This window comes from Crocuta crocuta, unplaced genomic scaffold (assembly GCF_008692635.1).
Source record: "Crocuta crocuta isolate KB4526 unplaced genomic scaffold, BGI_CrCroc_1.0 scaffold62, whole genome shotgun sequence".
Taxonomy (NCBI): domain Eukaryota; kingdom Metazoa; phylum Chordata; class Mammalia; order Carnivora; family Hyaenidae; genus Crocuta; species Crocuta crocuta.
The window spans coordinates 5,428,921-5,454,750 of NW_027529173.1; the positions used below are offsets into that span (position 1 = coordinate 5,428,921).

The 25,830-nt window shown below is 40.7% G+C and overlaps 1 protein-coding gene across 1 annotated transcript in view; it reads right to left on the reverse strand.

Moving 5' to 3' along the window:
* The window catches only part of TSPAN13 (tetraspanin 13), a 32,891-nt gene extending 9,296 nt beyond the window's left edge, over window positions 1–23,595 (reverse strand). The window contains exon 1 of the mRNA XM_077757668.1: window positions 23,417–23,595. Coding sequence (XP_077613794.1) covers window positions 23,417–23,479 — 63 coding nt within the window. The 5' untranslated portion in view covers window positions 23,480–23,595. The remainder of the gene's footprint in view (window positions 1–23,416) is intronic.
* Between the last annotated feature and the right edge of the window lie 2,235 nt (window positions 23,596–25,830).

Below are 25,830 nucleotides of genomic sequence, written 5' to 3' on the forward strand. Positions count from 1 at the left end.
TAAAACTCAAAGTTACAACTGCTTCTTTAGAAGAGCAAATGAAGAGCGTACATTATAAAGATTATGATGAACTGATAGTCAATAAAGCTGAAACAGGTATGTGGGAGGGATGGCGTCGCTGTTGTGGGACAGGAAGGAGACACAGTAGTATCTTCAACTGAGAGTCAACCATTTCTTGGAGCAAGGTTGAGAGGAAATCAAAATACATAAAATCATAAAATATACTTTCCAGCACCATTTGGAGATTCAATAAAATTTGTCTTGAAATATACATCAACAGTCACTCAAAGGGAGTTTTCTTCAAATATTTAACTTTTCATATGTGTAATTACAATTTATTAACACAAATTTTAAATATCTCGGTATCTGGGGGTGCCTGGACGGCTCCGTCGGTTAAGCGTCTGACTTCGGCTCAGGTCATGATCTCATGGTTCATGGGTTCGAGCCCCACATCGGGCTCTGTGCTGACAGCTAGCTCAGAGCCTGAAGCCTGCTTCAGATTCTGTGTCTCCCTCTCTCTCTGACCCTCCCCTGCTCACGCTGTGTCTCTCGCTCTCTTAGGAATAAATAAAAACATTAAAAAAAATTTTTAAAGATCTCGGTATCTAAAATTTCTTACATGTGTAGAGATACAAGCAAAATCGCCAAATATTGACAAATAGGACCCCTATTGGTATTTTTATCCTTTTCTTACAAAGCAGAACTAGAGAAGGAAAGGAACCGTGTGCAGTGCGATAGAACGAAGCTAGGGAGATACATGGACTTGGCGCTCTCTACTGCAGTCAGTATACACAGAAAGCTTTTGTTTTCAGAGGCTGAAGAAGAGGGAAGACATTCTCAGAAACTCTGCCACGCACAAGTTGCTTGGTCCCCGTCTCATTTTCTCAGGTGCCCCTGTGAGCAAGTCCGTCTGCTTCTGTCTTGTTTTTACCACCTCACTTACCATCTTCTCACGACCTCAGGCTATCTTGGACTGGGAAAAAGCCTTCCGCTCCATCACCAGGGAGCTTATTTTTGACTCTGTGGTATCCAAATATAACATCCTTCCTCCCACGAGGTGTGTAAGAGGGTGAGTTGATGCGGGGCCAGGCCCCTGCCTCGGCTACACTCCGCATCCTCACCGCATCATGGGACCAAACACTTCAAACGCTCCGCATCCGCAGCCCATCACAGTAGCCTGCTGTGTCAGTCAGGTTCTCCCGAGCAAGACAGCCGAAAGGATATATATTTAGAAATAGGATTTATTTTCAGGAATTGGCTCATGTAGTTGTGGGGACAGCATGTCCAAACTATGTAGGACAAGGACAGCAGGGTGATAATCCAAGCAGGCTTTCTATGATACAGTCCTGAGGCAGAAATCTGTCTTCCGTAAGAAACCGCAGTCCTGGGGCGCCTGGGTGGCTTAGTCGGTTAAGCGTCCGACTGTCACTTAGGTCGTGATCTCGCNTGTCCAACTCTTGGTTTCGGCTCAGGTTATGATCTCACGGAGTTTCTAAGTTTGAGCCCTGAGTCAGACTCGTGTTGGCAGTACGAAGCTTGCTTGGGATTCTCTCTCTCCCCCTACCCCATTCATGCTATCTCTTTCTCTCAAATAAATACACGTGAAAGAAAGAAAGAGAGAGAGAGAGGGAGGAAGAGAAGGAGGGAGGGAAGGAGGGAGGAAGAAACAAACAAACCTAAGTTTTTATTCTTAAAGCTTTTAACTGATTGGATGAGGCATACCACAATGGGAGTAATCGGCTTTACTTAGAGTCAATTGAGTGTAAATGTTAAATCTAAAAAGTGCCTTCAAATCAAGAGCTACACTAGCATTCAATCATGTATCTGGGGGCCTCAGTCTGGACAACGTGACACATAAAATAACCATCACACTTGCCAACTTCAATTCCTAGGCTTGACGCCTACTTCCTAATTCAATTAAATTTGAAAGCAGGATTATCACTCTCTGTTTATTTGAGTCTTAGAGCCAAAAAGATTGGGAGCATGAATAATAGAATAGTTACACTTCTTCTAACCCCATAGTTTTAAAATAATCCTTTAGGGAATCATACCAAATCCTTACTATATTGATGAAATTCTTACAAGTCAAATATTCAGCAACAAATGACTATTGCTCATTATACACTAAAAGCCAGGGACCCGGGTTCCTGGGTGGCTCAGTCACTTAAGCGTCCGACTTCAGCTCAGGTCATGATCTTGTGGTTCATGGGTTGGAGCCCCGGGTCGGGCTCTGCGCTGACAGCCAGCTCAGAGCCTGGAGCCTGTTTCAGATTCTGTATCTCCCTCTCTCTCTGACCCTCCCCTTCTCACGCTGTCTCTCTTTCTCTCTGAGAAATAAATAAAACATTAACAAAAATTAATAAAAATTAAAAGCCAGAGACAAGCCCTACTAGAACAAAGGTGGGCGAATCTTCTCTATAAAGGGCCAGATAGTGACCAACTGGCCTTGTGTGGATCACACACTCTCTGCCACAACTACTCACCTCTGCTACTGTAACAAAAAATCAGGAGCATACGAATGAGCAGGGCTGTGTTCCAATAACACTTCGCTTACAGGTACTGAAATTTAAATTCATGTAATTTTTGTATGTGCCAAAATATTACTCTTCTTTTGATTTTTTTATTCATTTGAGAATATAAAACCATTCTTAGTTGTCTATACAATAACAGGAATGGATGTGGCCCATGGGCCGTGGTTTGCTGGCCCTTGCTCTAGAAGTCAGTGTAGGAGACAATAAAAAATTACAATTGGACAAGTAATTGCTTTATCAGAGATTTTTACAGGATAGGTCAGAGGGCATAACAATAATCCAAAAAATCCAGATAAATAGAAGAGACCAAACAGTGCAAAGAAATAGGAAAGGAGCAGTTAGTAAGCTGAAAAAAATGACCTTACTGTGAATATTACTTTGTAGAACCAAAGAATGAATGTTATTTTAGACGGCAAAAAAATGTGACTAAATTAAAACTCTTAAAAGGAGGAGCTTATCCAGAATGATCAGGTAGACCCTAAATGTCATCATAAATATCTTTATAAGAGATAGGCAGAGGGAGACACACAGAGAGGAGTTGGCCACGTAATGAAAGAGGCAGAGAGCAGCGTGGTTCCAAGCCAAGGAATGCCATGAGCCACCTGAAGCGGGAAGAGGCAAGGAAGAGATGCTTCCCCAGGGCTCTCAGGGAGAGTGCAACCCAGATGACACTTTGACTTTGGATGTCCGGTCTCCTGAACTGTGGGAATAAAGGTCTAACATTTTTAAGCCACCATATTTGAAGTAATTCATCAAAGAAGCCCTAGGAGATGAATACAGAACAATTCACACACCTGGCACTGGACAAGTCAGAACAGCTAACCTAACAATTCCAGAAAGCTGCCTAGTATTTTACCACTAATGGAACCCTACAATTCAGCTGGAGTGAAGTATTCAGGTATCCTTGTCAGCACCCTCCTAGCAGACCCAAATCCTTTATGTACAGCAGCAACGTCGCAGCAAAATGAGAAAATGGTCTTCTGTTCTCTCAGCTACCAACTTATAGGTTCGTTAATAATAAGAATCTTTTCCCTTCTGGAAAATAACGTCCACAACTAAAAGAGAATGATACTTTGTCACATCTGTAAGAAATTCCAGGTCTTGGACTAGTCATTATGCTATTATTGAAAACATCATCTAGATCATTCTAGCAGGTATATCTGCTTTGATTTTTTTCCCTCCCGAAGGAAAAGGAAGAAACAGGCTACTCCTTTCTATATAACTCTCTGTCAAGAGTATTCCTCCTAAAGTTTACTCTGGTGTGTCTCTAACATAGTTGTCCGTCTATCCTTATAACAATACCAAGCACTCCCCCTTTAAGAACATTGAAGAGAGGCATGAGGTTCTTAGCTGTGCCTTAGGCCTTGGACCATGGTCTTTCCTTGATTCCTTCTGTGTCTCTGACGGAGACCCCAGGTGAGCAGCCCACTCACAGACTATTTACAGGACCTCATCAAAATAAAAAGCTTCTGCACGGCAAAGGAAACAATCAACAAAACGAATAGGCAACCGATGGAATGGGAAAAGATCGTTGCAAATGACATATCAGATAAAGGGCTAGTATCCAAAATCTATGAGGAACTCGTCAAACTCCACACCCGAAAAACAAATAATCCAGTGAAGAAATGGGCAGAAGACATGAACAGACACTTCTCCAAAGAGGACATCCAGATGGCCAACAGACACATGAACCAATGCTCAATGTCACTCATCATCAGGGAAATATAAATCAAAACCACACTAAGATACTACCTCACGCCGGTCAGAGTGGCTAAAATGAACAAATCAGGAGACTCTAGATGCTGGCGAGGATGTGGAGAAACGAGCACCCTCTTACACTGTTGGTGGGAATGTAAAGTGGTGCAGCCCCTCTGGAAGACAGTGTGGAGGTTCCTCAAACAATTAACACTAGAACTCCCCCATGACCCAGCAATAGCACTGCTAGGAATTTACCCAAGGGATACAGGAGTGCTGATGAACAGGGGCACATGGACCCCAATGTTCCTACCAGCACTCTCAACAACAGCCAAAACATGGGAAGAACCTAAGTGTCCATCAACTGATGAATGGATCAAGAAGATGTGGTTTATCTATACCATGGAATACTACATGGCAATGAGAAACAATGAAATCTGGCCATGTGTAGCATCATGGATGGAACTGGAGGGTATTATGCTAAGTGAAATAATTCAGTAAGAGAAAGACAGATACCATATGTTTTCACTCACATGTGGATTAGGAGAAACTTAACAGAGGACCATAGAGGAAGGGAAGCGGAAAAAATAGTTAAGGAGAGGGAGGGAAGCAAACCACAAGAGACTCTTAAATACTGAGAACAAACTGAGGACTGATGGGTGTTGGGGGGGGGGGGCTGATGGGCATGGAGGAGGGCACTTGTGGGGATGAGCACTGGGTGTTATATGGAAACCAACTTGACAATAAACTATATTTAAAAAAAAAAAAGAACATTGAAGAAAGTGTATCAGTTCCCTATTGTCACTTTCACAAATTACCACCAGTCTAGTGGCTTAAAACAACACAAATTGAATCTGCTGCAATTCTGGAGCTCAGAAGCCCAATACTGGTCTTACTAAGCTAAATCACATTGTCAATAGAGCTGCATTCCTTCTGGAAGCTCTTGGGGTGAATTCATTTCTTCACCTCTTCCACCTTCTAGAAGACACCTGCCTTCCATTGCCTGTAGCTACTTCCACCCCCACCTTCAAAGCGAGCAGTGCAGCATATATTCAAATGTCTCAGACTACAACTGGTTTCCCTAAGCATATGTCTTTCTTTGAGGATAGCCCTCTTGCATCCCTCTTACAAAGACCTTTGTGATAAAACAGGACTTTTCCAGATAATCCATAATAATCGCCCCATCTCAAGATGCTTAATTTAATCACATTTCAAAGTTCCTTTTGCTATGTAAGGTAACACAGCAATCCATACACACAGATTGGGATGTTCACATTTGGGGGCAGAGGGATAATACTCAGTCTACCTTAAAAGGCTCTGGGATCATGGGCAACTGAGCTACCATAGAATCTTTACTGCCACAAATACTTTAAAGTACTGGAAAAGACTGTAATATTTTATTTCAGTGTATAGCTGAGCACTAAGAAACTATGGGAAAGTCCTACAGGCCAGAAAAGGCGGGAAAAAGCAAACTCAGAACTGTAAACATACAGCTGGTGGGGGGTGGGGCAGGAGAGCCTGGATAGGAAGGGTAGGAAAGAGTTTCTACATCAGAGTAGCCCCTGAAGAGGAAGGACTTGGGTTTCAAACCAGACAGACCTGAGAAGTGAAACTAAAGACACTGACATAATGAGGTCCTCCAGAGAGCTGTATTTTCAGTGTAAGCAGTTACAGAAAAATGATACATCATACCCAGGAAGACAGCAAACGTTTGTGAGTCCCTTTAAAAAGCTTTTTGTCAAAAAGAGAAACTCCAAGCCTAGAGTCTGCAGTCGAAATATCTGGAGTCTAAATGTCACTACGCAGGAATGTGGGAAGCGTCAAGCCAAGCAATCCAGATAAAAGGTGATCACAGGCAGTGATGGGATTTAGGGGAGGAAAACTCACAGAAGCAAAACCAAAATGATTCAGGAGGAACATCTCCAAATCGTAGCCCTTGCACCATTCCCAGGGAAAAAAGTAAAAACTTTACTGTCCATCAAAAATCCCAAAACACCTAAGAAGAAAACAATCTACCACTAAAAAGATACAACAGACACAGCAAAAGAATAATTAGAGCTCCTAAGAAGTTGAGGTAATCGAACTAACCAAATGAGGCTAAAATTATTATGTTCGAACTGACTAAAAAGATAAAAGAAATAAAAACAATATGGACAAAGCAAAATCATATTTAAAAAGAGAGATTGGAAAAAGAGCCAAACAGAGCAAAGCCAAAGAACGTAGAAAGAAGAGAAGCATATTATAAGAAGGATAAAGTTTTATCAAAAAAGAAAAAAAGGTGACAGGCATTCAGCAAACATATTTTTTTTAAGAAAAAGAACAAGAGTAAATTCTCCCAAATTTCCTTAACTGATAAAGAATGGCTATCAAAAACCCAAAGCAAAAATCATACTCCATGATAAAACCTGAGAAACTTTCCTTCAAAAACCAGGAATAAAACCAAGATGCTATCACCCCTTCTATTCAGCATGGTAGTGGAGACCTTAGGCAACTGAGCAAGCCTGAGCACTGAACAAAGATGTGGATGAAACCCAGCTTTCTTATTCATATTAATAGGAGTATCCACATGGGAAATCCAAGAGACTGCACATATTAAAATTGGTAAATGAGAAAAGTTGCTATAAATAGGATCGATACACAAACATCAACAGCATGCTGATGCACCTCCCCTAAAATTTGTAATGTATTTTTTAGGAAGTGATCTGTAATAGCCCTGCAAATATCAGGTGCACAGAAATAAATCTACCAAAAGTATTAAAAGATCTTTATGGGGAAAATTATAAAATTAACTGAAGAACATCAAAAACTAAAAAGAAGAAACATAACAGGTCCATGGGTGGGAACACTGATTATAATAAAGCATCAGTTCAGCTCCAATTTAGCCTACAAATTCAATCTAGCCTACAAATTCAATGCATTTCTAGTCAAAGCCTCAATAAAGTCTTTTTGGATGGAACTTTATACAATGATCCATTAATTCGCATGGAAGAATAAAGTCACTAAAGGCCTAGGAACATTTTTAAGATTAAGCAGAAAGTCGGGGTGCCTGGGTGGCTTAGTCAGTTAAGCGTCCGACTTTCGCTTAGGTCATGATCTCGCGGTTCGTGGGTTCGAGCCCCGCGTCGGGCTCTGTGCTGACTGCCAGTTCAGAGCCTGGAGCCTGTTTCAGTCTGTGACTCCCTCTCTCTCTGACCCTCCCCTGCTCACGTTGTTTCTCTCTCTCTCCTAGAAATAAAAAAAAAAACAAAAACATAAAAAAAAAAAGATTAAGCAGAAAGTCTATAGCTGCTGTACTCTTTCTCAGCCCAGCCGCACTGTCACCCACAGTATGCACAAGAAATGCTCTTAGTGGCAAATCGACCTCTGTCAGTGCATACAATGACCAATCCCAGACTCCTTATTGTTGCTTTCACTATGCTCTGCAAACTCTGGGCCTGACTCTACGTCTTTTGGACATGTTTTACTTGTTTTAATTAGTAAGATTAAACATATAAATAAAACCAAATAAGTTAAAAATCCAAACAAATATCACAATTATTGTAACGGTTTGGAAATGAAAACCAGGTTTGACTTTGGCCACTCCAGCTCAAGTCAAGATCTCACGGTTCATGGGTTCGAGCCCTGCATCAGGTTCTGTGCTGGCAGCTCAGACACAGCCTGGAGCCTGTTTCAGATTCTGTTTCTCCCTCTGTCTCTGCCCTTCCCCTGCTCGTGCTCTGTCTGTCTCTGTCTCAAAAATAAACTATAAAAAAATTCTTTTAAAAAAAGGAAAAAATAGAGAATATTGTTTTGACTTTGTGGTTAAAGAAAAACTTCTTAAACATGACCCCACACAAATCAAGCATCGTACTAATGTAGTGTTTACTATGTGCAAGGAAGTAGTCTAAGCACTTTACTTAAGGCACTTAGTACTCCAAGAGGTAAGTAGTACTGTTGACTCCATTTTCCAGATGGGGAAAGTCATGCACAGAGATGTTAAGTAACTTGCCCAAGATTACACAGCAAGGAGGGGACAGAACTGGGATATGAAGCCAGGCTGTATGGCTGTGGATTGTGTGTTCTTAACTATCACACTATACTCCACATTAAAATTTTAAATTCTACACTAGGCGCGCCTGGGTGGCTCAGTCGGTTAAGCGTCCGACTTTGGCTCAGGTCATGATTTCGTGGTTCATGGGTTCAAGCCCCACATCAGGCTCTGTGTTGGCAGCTCAAAGCCTGGAGCCTACTTCAGATTCTGTGTCTCTCTCTCTCTCTGGCCCTCCCCCACTCGTGGTCTGTCTCTCTCTGTCTCAAAAGTAAATAAACTATTAAAAAAATTCTACACTATAAAAAACACCAGACAAATGTGGAATAAGCCTAGAACTAGAGGACATTTAAAGGACAAAAAGCACACTGTGAAGTGGCCAAAGGTGATAAGAGGCAATCCACTGAAGAATCCAAAAGGCAACTAACACCCAGAAGATGTTAAATCACATTTTATGTCAGGAAAACAAAAATCAGAACAACGGGATACCACCTCACATGCGAAAATCAAGCCTGATGACAGCAATGATGTGGAGAGTCTAGACTCATTTAAGTAGAAGCGTAAATTTTGGTAGCCACTTTACAGAACAATGTGGCAGCAACTAGGAACATTAACGACAGGTCTCCCTTCCTAAACCAGCAATTCTGCTTCTAGATTAATACCCAAGAGAAATACCTGTCCCCAACTAGACATCGTCCATCAGGATTTGCCTGAAGCCCTTGTCTGTCACAGAGAAAAACTGAAAACAATCTCAGAGGCCATAAGTATTGACATTCCTAAACTCTGATGTGACCACACAGTAGAATAAAATAATTTTAATCTATTTCTATTAAATCAAACGTTTCAAACATAAAAGAAACATATTACATAATGCTGATAAGACATACCTTATATTCTTTGTGGTTAATAGTTCAAATTCTCCTAAGTATATAAACATACATAGAAATGACAGATGTTGATTTTAAGATAGTGACTCTATCCTAAAGAGGGGGAAAATGGGAAGGAGGATGGAGTGGCCCTTTAGCTGTATTATAACAATAAACTTTTTAAAAATTTTTTGAGATTTATTTTTTGAGAGAGAGAGACAGAGTGCAAGTGGGGAAGGGGCAGAGAGAGAGAGGAAGACACAGAATCCAAAGCAGGCTCCAGGCTCTGAGCTGTCAGCACAGAGCTCGATGAGAACCCACGAACTGTAAGATCATGACCTGAGCCTAAGTCGGATGCTTAACCGACTGAGCCACCCCGGTGCCCTTGTAACATTTAACTTCTAAAGAAAAGAGGGAGATGTGGCAAAACACTGGCATCTGTGAAATCAGTCTTTTGGGTTCACAAGAGTCTGCCATAATATTTTCGGTGCATATGAAAGATTTCCTCATTTAAACAAGCCTTGACAATCTAATGGCCCCTTTCTTACCAGGGCACCAATTCTCAATTCTCCTGGTTTACTTTCCTCTGTAAATCGTTCAAACTTTCCTCATTGAGACTTTGTTCTCACTATTCCTCAAAAACAGCCACATAAATCAAGATATTCTCATTCATCTCTCAAATATTTCACATTAATTTTCATTTGTGCACCTTCAAGTGCTGTCCACATTCTGTCTTGCAATTTGCTTCCGTTTAGGAAAAAGGAAGGCTTTCAAACAAAGGTGCTATATACTTGAAAGCAGTAGCCAATAATCTGTTGAATCTCCCCTTGTTAATAACAGAAAGCAAAGCTCTAGATCTATCACGCTTGGATGATCTCGTGTGAAAATGACACCACCCTCTCTCTCCTTCCTGTATCCAGCTCTCAAGCACAGACTTGTTGACACACATGCAAATATGCATTCTCATCTGAAAGGTGGAAGAGACCACAGATGTAACTGTCCAATACAAAACAAACTTTGCAGTTGTGACTATAACAGTAAAACTGCCTAAACATAAACTTAATTGAGCGAGTCAATTTTCTGATAAACCCCAAAAATATGTTGTTGCTGTTCTCTTTAAATAAAATAATTGAAAACAACAAATGTTTTGTTCTGTGTGGTTGGTGTTTCTAACACATCGTAACATAAAGCCCTCAAGTATTCATAATTTTTTTAAATTAGAACTAGCACCCAAAGGTTTATGATATGCCTTTAATTAAATTTGCTTATTAGAGTTGCTTTGACTTACTGAAAAGAAGCACTTTAAAGATAGTAATGCAACAATTTATTTCTGAGTAGTGGTAATTATATGTTATGGTTGGTTTGTAATTTTAAAGAGAATGGGATTGTATGAAGTCTTCCAAACTAGTGCCCTAAAAATTATTGATTCCATTAAAATTACTTCTAACTGTATAATTAAAAAGCCCAAGTTTGTCACCAGAACTTGGTAGACAAAGAAATTGCAAGAATCCTTTGTTTAGTAATAACAACAGTTTCCTTATGAGACCGATTATAATAGAAAGTAAATTTAGAACTAAGACAAATAGTTTCCTTCGCATGGGAGACAAAGTACTGATAAAAACAGATGATGGATCTGTTAACTCAGTGATAGCAATGTTTTTATGAGCAGGAAGCACCAACCTTTCCTGTTTTCTCTTTAAAGCAAAGAAAAGGGCAGCGAAAAAAAAGAGCTTCTAGACAAGAGATTAGACAAGCTATGATGGAAAAGCCACACCAAGGCAAAATTACCAAAGTATCTACAACTGGCATTACTTCCCCAACCAAGTCCTAAAAGGAGGTGGCGCTAGTAGAACCAAGAGTTTACACGGGGATGGTCTGAAAGGCAGGAAGAAACAGGAGGGAGGGGATGGTCTGAAAGGCAGGAAGAAACAGGAGGGAGCTGGTGGAAGGGAGAAAGCAATTCTCAGCCAGGGCTCACAAGACGGGACAAATTCACAGAACACCGAGGCACAAAGCTACCTGGCCAGTGATATATCCCCTTCCTTACGGGTGATAAGTCAGAGTGGCTAAATCACACGCCCAGTGACACAGAGGCAGAAACGTGGGGCAAACTTTCTGCTTCGTGCACTGTTTTTTCTCCCTGGAGAATGATATCATGGTGCCTAGCATTATATTTAAATAATTTTAAACATTGAAATATAGCAGTAAAGACAATATTATCATGCGTAAGATGTACTTCTTGCTTTGTAGCCAGATTGTTACAGGTTTGCACAGCATCTCTTTAGCTTACTCTTTATGAGACCTGACTGCAGAGCCAGGTATAAAAGAACAGTGAAGTCATCTACTCACAGGATTTTTCTATTAGTTAACCACCAAATGGTAGCTTGCTCATTTTGTGCTTTTTATTTTCCTTCTGCCCAACCCAGAAGTGTTGTCACACAGGCCTACCTTCACACAAAATCACACAGTGCACTGCCCAGAGTAGAGCGGCAAGAGTGAAAAGACTTTATCTTCAACATCACTGGAGCACATAAAATTGTTTAAAACTAATAAACATGTCCTTGTACACTTTTGGATACATGCAGTGCCATTACAGAACACGGAAAAAAATGTGTTGTGTATAATGTTCTTTATAACCTGGCTTAAGTTTGGGTTGAAGTATTAAAACACTACACTAAGCTTTTCAAATGAGGGAGTTGCTAGAATATTCTAGAATTAGGAATAAAAGAACCAAATTATTGCCAGAGAGGAATGACCTCTGTAACAGACATATATTGCCTTGATAACGTAGCACATTCATTCCCTGTAAACCTCTTTTTTTTTTAAAGTTATTTTTAATGTTTATTTTTGAAAGAGACACAGTGTGAGTGGGGGAAGGGACAGAGAGAGGGAGACACAAATCTGAAGCAGGCTCCAGACTCCGAGCTGGCAGCAAAGAGCCCGACGTGGGATAAGAACTCACAAACGGGTGAGATCATGACCTGAACCGAAGTCAGCAACTTAACCGACTGAGCCACCCGGGCGCACCATCCCTTGTAAATCTCTCAATCACAGTGTTTCCCTGGCCCCATCTGACAACCACCAGCAGCAGAGACACACAACATAGGCCTATCAACCGTGGATGTTCATCCTCCTATCCGCAGTGACTGGTCCGTGGGATGGGTCCATAAACCAAGAGGGATATTGAAATAATAAAAATGAGTTTCTCTGGCATGGAAAGTTACACGTACAATTAAAACTGATTCTGCCGGTGGCCATCTGGGCCCATGGTAAGATCTATCTTCAGAAAGAATGTAGGCAGCGTCAAGCTGAGCTGGGAAGTAGATAAAAGGAGCAAGAGAGTTCTGACCTTTCCCGAGCCCCCTGGTCAAGCCATACTTGACAATCTAACCACTGGATGTCCCAGTTCTATGTATTCTTTCAAGAATTTGTGATCTCTCATCAGCATAGTCTTTAAAGGTCCTCTATAGCCCATAAAGAATTCTGGCTAATACAAGCTTCATCTTGCAAGTGTTTATCATACATTTTTTCATGCCTTCGGACTTGCAGACTTTGTCTACCTTCACAACTGAGACCACTTTTCCTACCTAGACGAAATCATTCACCTTGAATGTAGGTTAAAAAAAAAAATGAGCCCTTCCTTTTACCTGAAAACACCTTCCTCCCAGAAACTTTTTACTCTAAGGACAAAACAAGAAGGGAAATCAATGATCCAGAAAAATGTCCTACAGCATCTTCTTTCTGCAAACATGCTCTCTAGACTTACCAAATTTAACTCCAGCCTAAATTTTACTCCTGAGCACGTCAGTGGTTACTTGCACATGGGGAGCAGGGGTTGTGCAGCAGGAGAGAGGGATTACCCAGGAGAATAAGCAAACTGTGAGAGGTAATAGCTATGTCCAAGGTCACGAATGTGGCAATGGGTTCACAGGTTTATGTATATGTCAAAACTTACCAACTCTATACTTGTAAATATGTCCAGCTCATGATATGCAAATAATACCTCAATCAAATTGTTTAAAAAAAAGGATATACCTTTTCAAGGAAAAGCATTTTACAGTATTCTTCTTCTTCTGGAACGGAACAACTCATAATGCCTGGGGTTGCTGATGCAACTTGGTGAAAAGGAAGAAAGTTACATGTCAAGGACGGTAGGGCAGGAAAACAATCAAGATTGATGCTCTGATGAGATCCTTGAATTGTGTCCCTGCTCTGGACTACCTACTTTTCTGGACATCTTGCTACATGGAAATAATAAAGCTTACTATTTTAAGCAGCAGTAGCTGGGTTTCTCTTACCTATTCCTAATATGGTGGTCTTTGGTCCTTTCTTTAAAGCCGGTAAGATCAGGCCATTCCCAGGCCAGCTATCTTTTGTCTCTAATCTTAGAAGAAAGTCCAAATTGGAGGCTAACAAATCCAAGGATGTGCAGAGCCTGGATTACCGCTGGAGGTAATTCATTAGCCACCATTCCCCACCTCTACCCATACTTCAAATTCTTCTCATGAGCCCCCTATACTTTAAGTGCCACACAAGCAAGGCACATGGTTTTCTGATATTCCTAGCACCTGACTGAGTGCCTGGTACAGAAGAGGTACTCAAAATACGCTGCTGACCGAGAAGGAGCTCATGATATTGTTCATGATGCTTTAAGGACAAGCAAACACTTAGTCCCTAACCAATACAGTATTTGGGGGAAAGAAATTTAGCCTAATGATGTTCCAGATTATCCTTTCTCTATGTAACCTATAAAAAGATTTTCATTCTTTCATCAGATATCCACCACATTTCAAACAAGATGCAAAGACAAATGTGAATTATTTCTAAAATATTTCTAGTTACTTCTGCATTTTTTTTAGTATCTGAATTCTACATAAGTGAACTACTTTGAGGATGAAAGAGGAATATAGAACATTTGAAACAAACTGGTTTCAATTTTGTAGCGAAATTATTCAAAAATATTTTGTCAACACTAAAACAGGAGAGAAGGTGCGGTGGTAGCAGAGGGTAAGAAATTTAAAACAGTAATAAGATTCAAAGGGACTATACCAGCAAAATGTACCCCTCACCCCTGGCATCCAGACACATAAAGAAAGCAAAGGTCCCAGACTGTCTCCCCTCTACATGCTTCAACATTTATAATGAGCAACTACACTTGAACGCTCAATTCTCCCTCTGAACTTCTGCCTAATGTGGAAAAGTGAAGAACATCTCAGCCACGGATGACCAAGCATGTGTTTCTAGGATGCCAAACATCTGGACAGAAATTTGAAAATTCTATAAATAATCTAGATACTGCTAAACAACCAGACGTTTAGCGTGGAAGCCAAGACCTCAGTTCTTTGTTTCGTTTTCATTCTTCAAATGACACAAAGAAGCCTGAAGTGCCTTTGTCGCATATTTTTTCTTCCTTACGTTCTCATGGTGCCAAGCAGATTTTATACTTACCAGGCACAAAATAACATATACTTGTTATATAATATCTGCTAAGAAATAATATAAAAGGTATCAAAAGTAAGGGATCCTGACCTATCTTCCAAGGATAACAGTTTGAGGTGGCGCTCACAGCTGCCAACCAACTTCCAACTGCATCTATCCCCTTCTTCTGTGGAGCAACTCTGGGAGACAAGACGTGGGAGTTATGGAAGCATGAGCCCTGCACTGACGCCCTCACTCAATTACCTAAATGTCAACTACAGGCCAAGGCTGTGTTAGGCACCCAGGAAAGGAAAAGTGATTAGGACCTTGTCCATCTTATTTAAGGGTACAGAGTTGATCATATGAAGAGCAAGAGAGTAAATGCTCTTTCCAATGATTCCATTGATCAATTCAAGAATCAAGTCTTAGTCCTCATCTCAGCAGCATTTGACACAGATGTTCAATTCCATCTCCTTAAAATGATTTGCACTTGGATTCTAGGACGCCAATCTCTACCAGGTTTTCCTCTTACCTTCTCAGGCTTCTTTCCTGGCTCCTGAAACTCTTACTAAGAGCGCCCTTGGATTAATCTACAGATGACAGCTTTTCTCCATCTAACCTCACTAACTTGGGGATTTCAACCAATATAATCTCTAAATGCCGTTCTCCATGTTGATGGCTCCCAGGATTCAAACTTCCAGCTACTTTTCTCCCCTGAACTGCACTGTTATTAGTCTAACTGCTACTTGACATCTCTAACTGGGTATCTGATTGGCATCATATCTAATACTGAACCCCTTATTTTCCTCCCAAAGCTTTTTCCACCAACAGTCTCCCCATTCCTATTAATAGAAGATCCATCTTGACAGTGGCTTAAGCATAAATCATGAGTAATCCAGGACTCCTCTCTTTCTCTCACTCCATTCCAAACAATCAGAAAATTATGTTGGCTCCACCTTCAAAATACACCCCAAATCTGACTATTTCCCTTACTTCCATTGATATGATACTGATGCAAATGTCCACACCTCTTGTCTGAATTACTGCAGTAACATAAGACGTGATCTCACTGCTTCCACTGTTGCCCTCTCTCATCTATTCTCAACTCATTAGCTAGACAATCTTTTTTTAATGGTTTTTATTTATTTCTGAGAGAGAGAGAGAGAGAGAGAGAGACAGCGAGCATGAGCAGGGGAGGGTCAGAGAGAGAGGGAGATACAGAATCTGAAACAGGCTCCAGGCTCTGAGCTGGCTGTCAGCACAGAGCCAGATGCGGAGCTCGAAACCAAAAACCGTGAGATCATGACCTGAGCCAAAGTTGGACGCTTAATTGACTGAGCCACCCAGGGGCCCCTAGACAATCTTTTAAATGAAAATCAGGCTCAAAGCTACCGATGGCTGCCCATTTCACTCTGCATAAAGGCTCTCACCCTTACAGCGCTCTCAAGGCCCTTCACAACCTGCATCTCAGACCTTCTGACTCACATCCTCTACCACTCCACCTCTGGCTCATTCTGTCCCAGCCACAATGGACCCGTCTCTGTCCCTCACATAAACCAGGAATACTCCCCTTAGTGGGTCTTCTGCAAAGTTCCATCTACCTGAAACACTTTTCCCAGGTATTTCTCTCATCACTTTCAAATTTTTACTCCAGGGCTATCTTCCCAACCAGACTAATCCTGGCCATATGTTAAATACGTACTTACCTTCCCCTACCTACCCTCTGCCTCACCATTCTTCATTCTTCTTACTCCATTTTTCTCCATAGCACTTTCTTAGCTTCTCACAAGATATATAATAGATTTACTTATTTATCATCTACCTTTGTCCCATAAATATAATACCCATGAAGGCAGCACATTTTGGATTGTTTTGTTCATTGCTCTTGATGTTCAATTAATACTTATTATTGGAATGAATAAAAGAAAGAAAATTAGTTGGGTTCATCTTGTATTTACATTAGACTAGTAATATATTAGACTAGTAATGTGAAAACTAGCCAACTATGATTTACAGTATAATTTTATAGGAAATGGATTTGTTCTTGGGAAACATTACAGGAAAACCTGAATGGTATATGAAAGGTTGGCCAACAATAGAGGAAAAAAGAGTATTTCAAAAAACATTAGATTCTTTTTTTTTAAATGCTTTTTATTTATTTCTGAGAGAGAGAGAGACAGCGTGAGCAGGGGAAGGTCACAGAGAGAGGGAGTCACAGAATCTGAAACAGGCTCCAGGCTCTGAGCTAGCTGTCAGCCCAGAGCCTGATGCAGGGCTCAAACTCATGAACCGTGAGATCATGACCTAAGCCAAAGTCGGACCCTTAACCGACTGAGCCGCCCAGGCGCCCCAAAACCTATTAGATTCTACATGGGGTATATAAAAGTAATGCCTACTTATTATTATTTTCTTAACCCAATGCTAACTTTCATGTTTTAAAATAGTTGGCTGTCTTCTAGATTTAATTTTGATCAAACTATCATTTTTATGAAGTTTTCATTAGGTATGTTTTTACTCCTAGCGAAAAGGGAGCAGCCAATTCTCTAAATTCCATTCAAGGAGTATTTGAAGAGTATAGCCTCTGTGTTTTAAAAAAAGAAAATGCTACACACTGAAGGATCCCACAAAGGGAAAGCTATGATTTCTGCCAACAAATAACAACAACAAATGGTTAATGGTCTAGCTGGGATAAAAAGCAAACACAAAGCAAGCTACAACAGGGAGACTAGGTATAGTCAAGGGCAAAGACAGAGTAAAGCAAACTCTTAGAACACTGGTTCTCAGCCCTCAGTGTAATTTAGAATCAGGTAGGAAGGTTTTTTAAAAAAAAAATCGCATGCCTTCCCTCTCTCCTGGATCTGACTGAATTAGTCTGGAGTGGCACTCAAGTATTCAGACACCCAGGGAAAAATTTAAGGAAACAATACCTCTGAAAAGAAGTAAGAGGCTTTACTGCAGTAACTTAACAAAGACAGAGCAAGGTATTATAGATTGAGGGCAGAGGGTCAGCAAAGACGGGAAGGCAACAAAAGGGCATTTTGTGTGGGGAATTCTGTGTGGCTGAAATATGTAAAGGGATGAGGAGGGAAGGGGTGGATGGGGAAAGATCTTGAATGGCATGTTAAAGAATTTGGGTTGATTTCTCTAAGATTTTTCCTCTATTGTCACAAATGGGGTTGATCATTCATTGTACAGCAGTGAAATAATGAGGACAGATTCAAGTGAACTGTGACATGAAGGAAGAGGATGTAAACCTAACTGCCTTCACATGTAATTCAAATGTGTTTCCAGTGGTAACAGCCCATTTCCAAACCACTTAAAACTGTGTGTAAATCAAGCCACTGATCTATTCAAACCTCACTTTTCGAATATGGGCTGAAAAGTAATTTTTCCCAAAATGAATTGTTTCTTTCTTTTCAATGCCTCTTGACTCGCATTGTTAAACTTCATGAAAGTCAATAACCTCACTTCAAGTGAGAAATGGCATAAAGAGCACATTTTGTTACCATTTTTAAATCAAAAGTTGGGAAATTTTACAAACACATCTGGCATAAAGGCAGACTATAAATTTCAGCACAACAGCATCACGTGAAAATCTCAGGTTTTGTAAACAGTGGATCATTTTTAAATTCAAAGTGCAAGAAAATATCCAGCAACCACTTAACTATTTTATTTTATTTTATTTTATTTTATTTTATTAATATTTTTATTTCTAGGGGAGAGAGAGAGCGAGAGAGACAGCGTGAGCAGGGGAGGGTCAGAGAGAGAGGGAGATACAGACTCTGAAATAGGCTCCAGGCTCTGAGCTGGCAGTCAGCACAGAGCCCGACGCGGGGCCCGAACCCACGAACCGCGAGATCATGACCTGAGCGAAAGTCGGACGCTTAACCGACTAAGCCACCCAGGCGCCCCCTCCACTTAACTATTTTAAATTCATTCAGTAGCTTGAACAAGAACACAGAAAGAAATCACAAAAAACCTAACCACATATTAAAATCTGAAACAAGAATCATTTGAAAAATGATGCTCAGAATTTTGAAAAATGACCAATGGCATCATTTGAAACTAATAGCAATACACAGATTTTTCTTTGGCTGAAGTACTAGTGTTTTTCATTTATTTTAGAGTGAAGACCGAACAAAATGATAGTTTTCCAGCACCCTAATGACCAGAATGACTAAAAAAAAACACACAGGTTAATCATTCCATATTTATACTTACTGCACTTCCATCATTTTTTCCCTACAACTGAAAGATTAACATTACTATTTTCAGGCCATGAACTCCCGCCTCCACGGGTCGTGCTTGAGTCAATGCTAACTAGCCTTAAGGGTTAGAAATCCCAACAGCTTAAAAATATTTTCATCATCACACGCAGGTTTGTAATTCAGAAATTTCAAATAAACTTTTTCTCTTTGAAGCTGTAACAACTTAATTTTTTTGCTTCCTGTAGTACATCCAAAGCATTTGTCTATGTTTTTCCATTTTATCCTTAAAACTCATTGGGAAGAATGAAAAATATCATCACCAGTTTATAAATGGAAAAACTGAAGCTCAAATAAAATAAGCTGTTTGCCCAAGGATAAATTCCAAGGGAGTTGTAGGGTTGGTATTCAGGCTTCTGTTTTCTTCCTGAATCCAATTCTTTTTCTCCCTATGGACTGTACAGACACATATATATTTTTATCTATAAATACAGTATATTCTATTTTAAGACAATCCAATTTCAGAGAGAATAAGATGTAAAACGTTGTAATTCAGGGTCATAGAAAGGATGTAAATCAGTATAATTTTTGATGCTATATGGAGACTTTTCCCAAAGTAACCAAAAGAGTAGGAAAAAATAATTGTAAAAAGTAAATCAATAAAACAAACTTGGAAAGAATTTAAAGACTGAATATGGCAAAAGAAACAAACCTCTGAAATGACACTTTCAGTTTAAAGTTATTTATGTTCTTTACCTTCTCAATTCCTTCTCAAGGAATATATATATTCCTATATATGAATGTGTATATTATATATATTATATGTATTAAAAATCAGCAGTACAACTAAACTCTTCAAGTTTCTTCTTCTCTGTTTAGAAAGCACAAAGAGATAAATTATAAATCTTCTATATGTTAACATATTTTTGTATAATATTTATTTCATATTCCTAAAATTCCCCATAAATCAGAAGTACAATTTTATATATTTTTTAATTTTTTATTTTAAAGAGAGCAAGTGGGAGAGGGGTAGAGAGGGGAAAAGAGGATCAGAAGTGGGCTCTGCACTGACAGCAGCAAGCCCAGCCCCATGTGGGGTTCAAACTCAAGAACCCCAAGATCATGACTTGAGCTGCTTGGACACTCAACCAACCGAGTCACCCAGATGCCCCTTATAATTTTAAAGTTTGGTTTTCATGATTTGTCACAACAATTCCAATCAAAATTATTTTCTAATAAACTGAAAAATATAATAGACCATTTTCCCAAAGTAGTTCTCATTTGCTTTTATATCCTAAGCAGTATGAAAAAGATTCACACTCTATGTTTCCCCTGACTCCATTACACCTTCTTCCCTCCCCCACTTCTCTAATCCACAAAGATGTCCCCTAGTCCTAAACTAACATCAGTCCCTCCCTTATATCACATTTAATTTTCCCACTTCATGAATCCCAGTGAGATCCTGTTTTCACAGAATTGGTATTTGCCTTTGTATGTGTTTATTACCTCTCACTGTTCTCAGCAGGATATACACATAGAGCAAATATACTGACTGAATAAACCTCCTGAGGTCATATGGAGAAAAGTAAATTTTTAAAAAAGAGGCTTCATAAAGCACATGGATTTTAAAGCCCAGTTTGGTTCACTGCTGTCTTACCAGACTGAGAACAGTGCCTGTTATAAATAAATAAATATTTACTGAGTAAATAAATGTTCAGTTTCTTTAAATGTACAAAGTTCTGAACCAAGCCTTTCTTTTTCTTATAACACCATGAAAACGCAAGGAAGAGAACTCAGCTTTTCCTCTTCCTACCATATCTATAAATAGTTTATATTCACTACGCTAACTCAAAGTTATTCAATGCTAGGGATCCTATTGATTTAAAATGACCCAACCATTAATAACAAGAATCAACTGTTGTACCGTTGGCTAGTGACCAGAAGTCTAAGACAGGTTCAGGGGAAGTTCCTTCCAAGCTATTTTAATGGCAGGCTTTCTGGTCTGATCATGAATTCTGCTCTCAACTTAGACTCATCAGCAGGCCACTTGAGCATGTGGACAGTTAGGCTTATAGAGTCCTAAGTTCCTCAAGAAAATGCTTCAACACAAAAGCAGGCCATGGCCTTTATACCTGCCACTCCCATATGCAATCCTGACCTTAATAACCCTTTTAGAAATGACCTCAAACCTTCTGCAACTTTGCACCTATTTTAGAGGTGGTTACCCTGGTGGGGTTGGAACCTATGAAAGGTCCACCTATTTCACCTTAGAAGGAAATGTCTCCTAAGTCTTCACCCTCAATCCTGCCAACTACTTCATATTTCTGATCTTAAAATGTTGAGGGAGACACCAAGGAAGATATGGAATCTAAATAATAGCATCTATTTAAGACCTGGTCCAGCTTGTATCTTTCATTCACCTCCAATTTAAACTGCTGAACTTACTTAAGCTTAATCATGGTGTATAAGGAGTACACATTAATTCATCTTTAAGAAGTATCCTTTTTAGGGGCACCTGGGTGGCTTAGTCGGTTAAGCGTCCGACTTTCGCTTAGGTCATGATCTCGCGGTTTGTGGGTTCGAGCCCCGCGTCGGGCTCTGCGCTGACTGCCAGCTCAGAGCCTGGAGCCTGTTTCAGTCTGTGACTCCCTCTCTCTCTGACCCTCCCCTGCTCACGCTGTCTCTCTCTCTCTCTCCTAGGAAAAAAAAAAAAAAAAGTATCCTTTTTAGCTAAAAAGTCTAGTATTTAATAGGGCGCTAACCATTATATAGCCTTGTGATTTCTAATTAAGGTTTACTATATAACTACTGAAATCAATAGAATACATCTTGAAGGTCAATAAGTTGGAACAGATATAAAAATCTTAAAATGTTCCTTGAGAATCACCTTTCTCCTTGGTTTCCTGATACACACTAATACAACTAGAAATGACGCATCTTGAAAACAAGCAGACTTAAAAATAACTTGCCTTTTAATATATATTATACTATATATATATGTATATTGCACATTAATTTATACAGACCCCACACAGACTTTCTACTGTGTGTAAGCAATATTATAAGGCTAAGTGTCTGGTGAACAGGTGACTAAATCATGGGGAGGGGGCAAAAGTCAGGGCCCAAAACGGTGAATTTGAAGTTCTAAGCAGGCCATTCATGCTAATAAAAGAAAATACCTGGAGAATTGGTCAGCACTTACTTAATACACGGTCAATAAGATAAGCATGCTTCAAGCAAGACAAAGGTGAATTCTGACCTGAAACTTGACATGGTCCTCCAATTACAAGGAGCTGAATCACCAGGTGTTTTACAATTTTTCTTCTGAGTCTACTGTGACCATGTTGATTAGATTCCTACTAACTAACCAGAAGAGCACACTTTATTCCACTGTCTTGCCTTCAGAGCTTTGCAAGCATGTTCACATACAAAGGAACATTAATGGTAAAACGATCCAGCCTCTCTCTCCTGTTGGTGACCACAAGGCAGCCTCTCCCTTCCAAGGATGTAACCCAAGCTTGCACAGATGGCCTAGCTCTCTGCGAAAGCAGGGGAACTGGGTTTGTTTTCAGGGTGGGTGCTGCAAACCACCAGGTGTATTTATAGAAGAGAGATAGACTATGATGGAGGGATGATGACAGAAGAGGAAGTTTCTTCCACCTGGGAGAGAAGCCTGTGGAAAGATCTGGATCTCACAACCTAAGTCCTATTCCTGACTCGCCAACCACCAACCATATAAACTTATTAAAACCCTTGTTGGTCTGTTACCATAAATGTTTAAGATTTAGACAATGCTCTTTGCCTCAGATGGCTGTAGAATGAAGAACGAAATCATGAATGCAAAACATGGGCTGTGGTAAACAGTCAGTAAGCGGCAACTTGCTCTCCCATTCTCCTGTTCACCCAGAATTGCGCCTCAAAAATCAGAGGTACACTGCACCGTTAAAACTAAAAGGCCCAAGCTTATTAGCAGAGAAAGGAACGACTTGGGTGGAGGCTTGCTTATTTACTGGAGGATTTCTCTTAAAATGGAGTTAGAATATTAATAAATCGGAAGACCACATGGAAAAAGCATCCAATATGAACAAACTGACAAAAAAAAAAGCATCCCTTTATGTAAGCACGAAACAAACTTCGGAAGCTGCGGATATCCTGTGAACCTACTCGGTGACCTCAATTCAAATCACAAGAGCACGTAGAGCTAACCAAGATGCACACCATCCATATGCCGCCTTGCCAGTTTCAGATCACGCTATTTTTGCAAAACTGTCCTCAAACCTGAGGCGGCCCTCCCGCCTCCAAACCCGCCCCAGATGGGTTTGGATGCAAGGAGCCAGTATCAGAAGGGGTAGGGATGAGAAAGTAGGAAGGTCTGGTCAAACGACTGAAAAACAAGGCGGTGGGTGAGGGGGCGGGGTAGAGCAATGTGGCAGAGACGCGGCCAGTGAGCCAGAAAGACGGCGGCTTCACAATGAAGGAAAGGCAGAGACTGCGACAAGAGCCGGCTCCTGGTCTCCGTCGGGGACTGATGGCGAGGCCAGCGGCGCGCAGAGCGTGGGAAGACGGGAAGGGGTGCGGATTGAAGTCAGTGTCGCTGGTCAGGTAGGGGAACCGGGGAGCAACCGAGCAGGTGCAAAGCCCGCAGGCGGGGAGGAACGCGTTCAGGATACTCACTGTGTACAGCAGGTTGAGAGCGCACAGGCAGTTCTTGGAACACGCGAAGCCCCCGCACACCATGTTGGAGCCTGTGGTTGCCGAAACCGCAGGTAAAGCTGGCTCTGGTGGAGCCTCCGGGACAGCCTCTTTGTCCTTGCCTTTGAGGCCTGGCCGAGGCCGGGGCGGGGGGCCCTGCGCTGCNGGGGGAGGGGGCGGAGGCCGTAAGGGACCTAGCTGGAGGCCAGACTGTGTGACAGCGGCCTCGCTGGCGTTTCCTGGGGAGCAGGTGAGGAGGAAAGGGCAGGGCTCGACGGAGATCCACGCTGGCAGGGAGAAATATGACAGCACCTCTCGGTTCTTGGCCCTGGTGGATGACGTGGCACCATTTTGAATGAGATTTTAAAATTAAGCACCTGGCCTTATTTGAAGGCAGGCAGGCAGGCAGGAATAAATGGAGAAATACCTTAATGAATGTGAATGATTTAAAAGGGAGAATGAAGTGAGAGGAAATAAAAGGAAGGGGAAAAAATGTAACAATGAAAGGAGAGCCATGAAATCTCGGCTTCTCTTGGAAAATAGGTAAAGTACATGGCCCATAAAACATTTATGTGTTATGTGAGATGTGACGCCTGTCAAGTAAAATTTATCCAACAGGAATTTGCAAAATACTAATAAACGATTAATACGTGCATGTGAGAGAAAATCAGGAGAGATTATTTTTGTCTTTCAATCCCAAATATCAATACCTTTTGTTTTTTCACAAATAAGAATTGTGAAAAATATTTAAATGATACAGCCTTCACCTCAAGTCAGTCCATTATCACTTTATTGAGGGTCTAGGGTGGAAATACATATTGTATCCTCCGATTTCTCACCTATAAAACGGGATATTATGTTAAGCACTTTTTGCACAGTGCCTGGCACACAGTAAGTGCTCGATAAGTGTCAGCTGGTATTATTGAGCTAATAAGGTTTTTTTTTAAATTTTTTAAATGTTTATTTTTGAGAGAGAAAATATAAGCAGAGGAGGGGCAGAAAGAGCGGGAGACACAGAATCCAAAGCAGCCTCCAGGCTTGGAGCTGTCACCACAGTCCTGGAGCCGCCAGCACAGAGCCTGATGTGGAGCTCAAACCCACAAATCGTGAGATCATAACCTGATTTGAAGTCGGATGCTTAACCGAGTGAGCCACTCAGGTGCCCCAGGTCTAACAGTTTTTTTTAATACCTACTGTGTTCCAGGCACCTAAACTAAGCCTATAAAGGCTTGGTTGTTTCATAGTACTTTCTACCAAAAAAGGTTCTTATAAAGAAATGTTCAGTTATTAAATGAAACCTGAAGGTTCATGTTGAGTAAATTATGTGATAGCAAATGCTAAATATATGGATTTTTTAATGTTTATTTATTTATTAGAGGAGAACAGAGAGAGAGAATCAAAAGCAGGCCCCATGCTGTCAGCACTCATAAGCCGAAGGGTGGGATCATGACCTGAGCCAAAATCAAGAGTCCCATGCTTAAACTACTCAGCCACCCAGGTGCCCCTCAAATATATGTTAAGTAGAACATTGCAGCTGGTTGAAATAGTTAGTGTTCTAGGAATTTTCTTTTTTTTTTTAATTTTTTTAAAAAATATTTTTATTTATTTCTAGGAGAGAGAGAGACAGCGTGAGCAGGGGAGGGTCAGAGAGAGAGGGAGATACAGACTCTGAAATAGGCTCCAGGCTCTGAGCTGGCAGTCAGCACAGAGCCCGACGCAGGGCTCGAACCCACGAACCATGAGATCATGAGCTAAGCGAAAGTCAGACGTTTAACTGACTAAGCCACCCAGGCGCCCCTGTTCTCAGAAATTTCTGCTGTGCCTTCTAACCTCTCCTTACCTCCCCAAATCCCACCACACCAAGAAGGCTCCATTGATTCTTCAGCTTTTGTATTCCACATTAACCTTTTCTGTATACCCAGAAGTATTCAAAAAATCACTCTGAAAAATGACTGTCCAACCCAAACAGTACAGTGCTGCTCAGCTTTCCATTTTAAAAGCCAGAGGCTTCTACAGAGGTCCTAGCAGGGAGATCTGTTCTTCCTCTTCTCATTCCTGGAGGCCACTGTATTGCTACCACCTCATTGCTCTCCCAATCATGGCAACACTTTCCTTGTCTTCTTCGTCATAGTATCTTCTACTATTTCCTTGTGGGCTGAATCTCTTTCTTTATCTCAAAGAAATGCCACCTATTGGTTAGGGGTCCAGCAGGAAGGATATGGTTCATTTAAATAGAATAATTGAAAAGAGTTTAATAAGGAGACTATTTTTTAAAGTGTGGACAAAGTCAAAGGAAGCCAAGAAATAGTGGAGCAGCTCAGATCTAGCAAGAACAGGTAGTTACGATTTTCCTAAAATCTTAAGGGCAATTTAGGAACAGTTACAGAAGCCAGGCA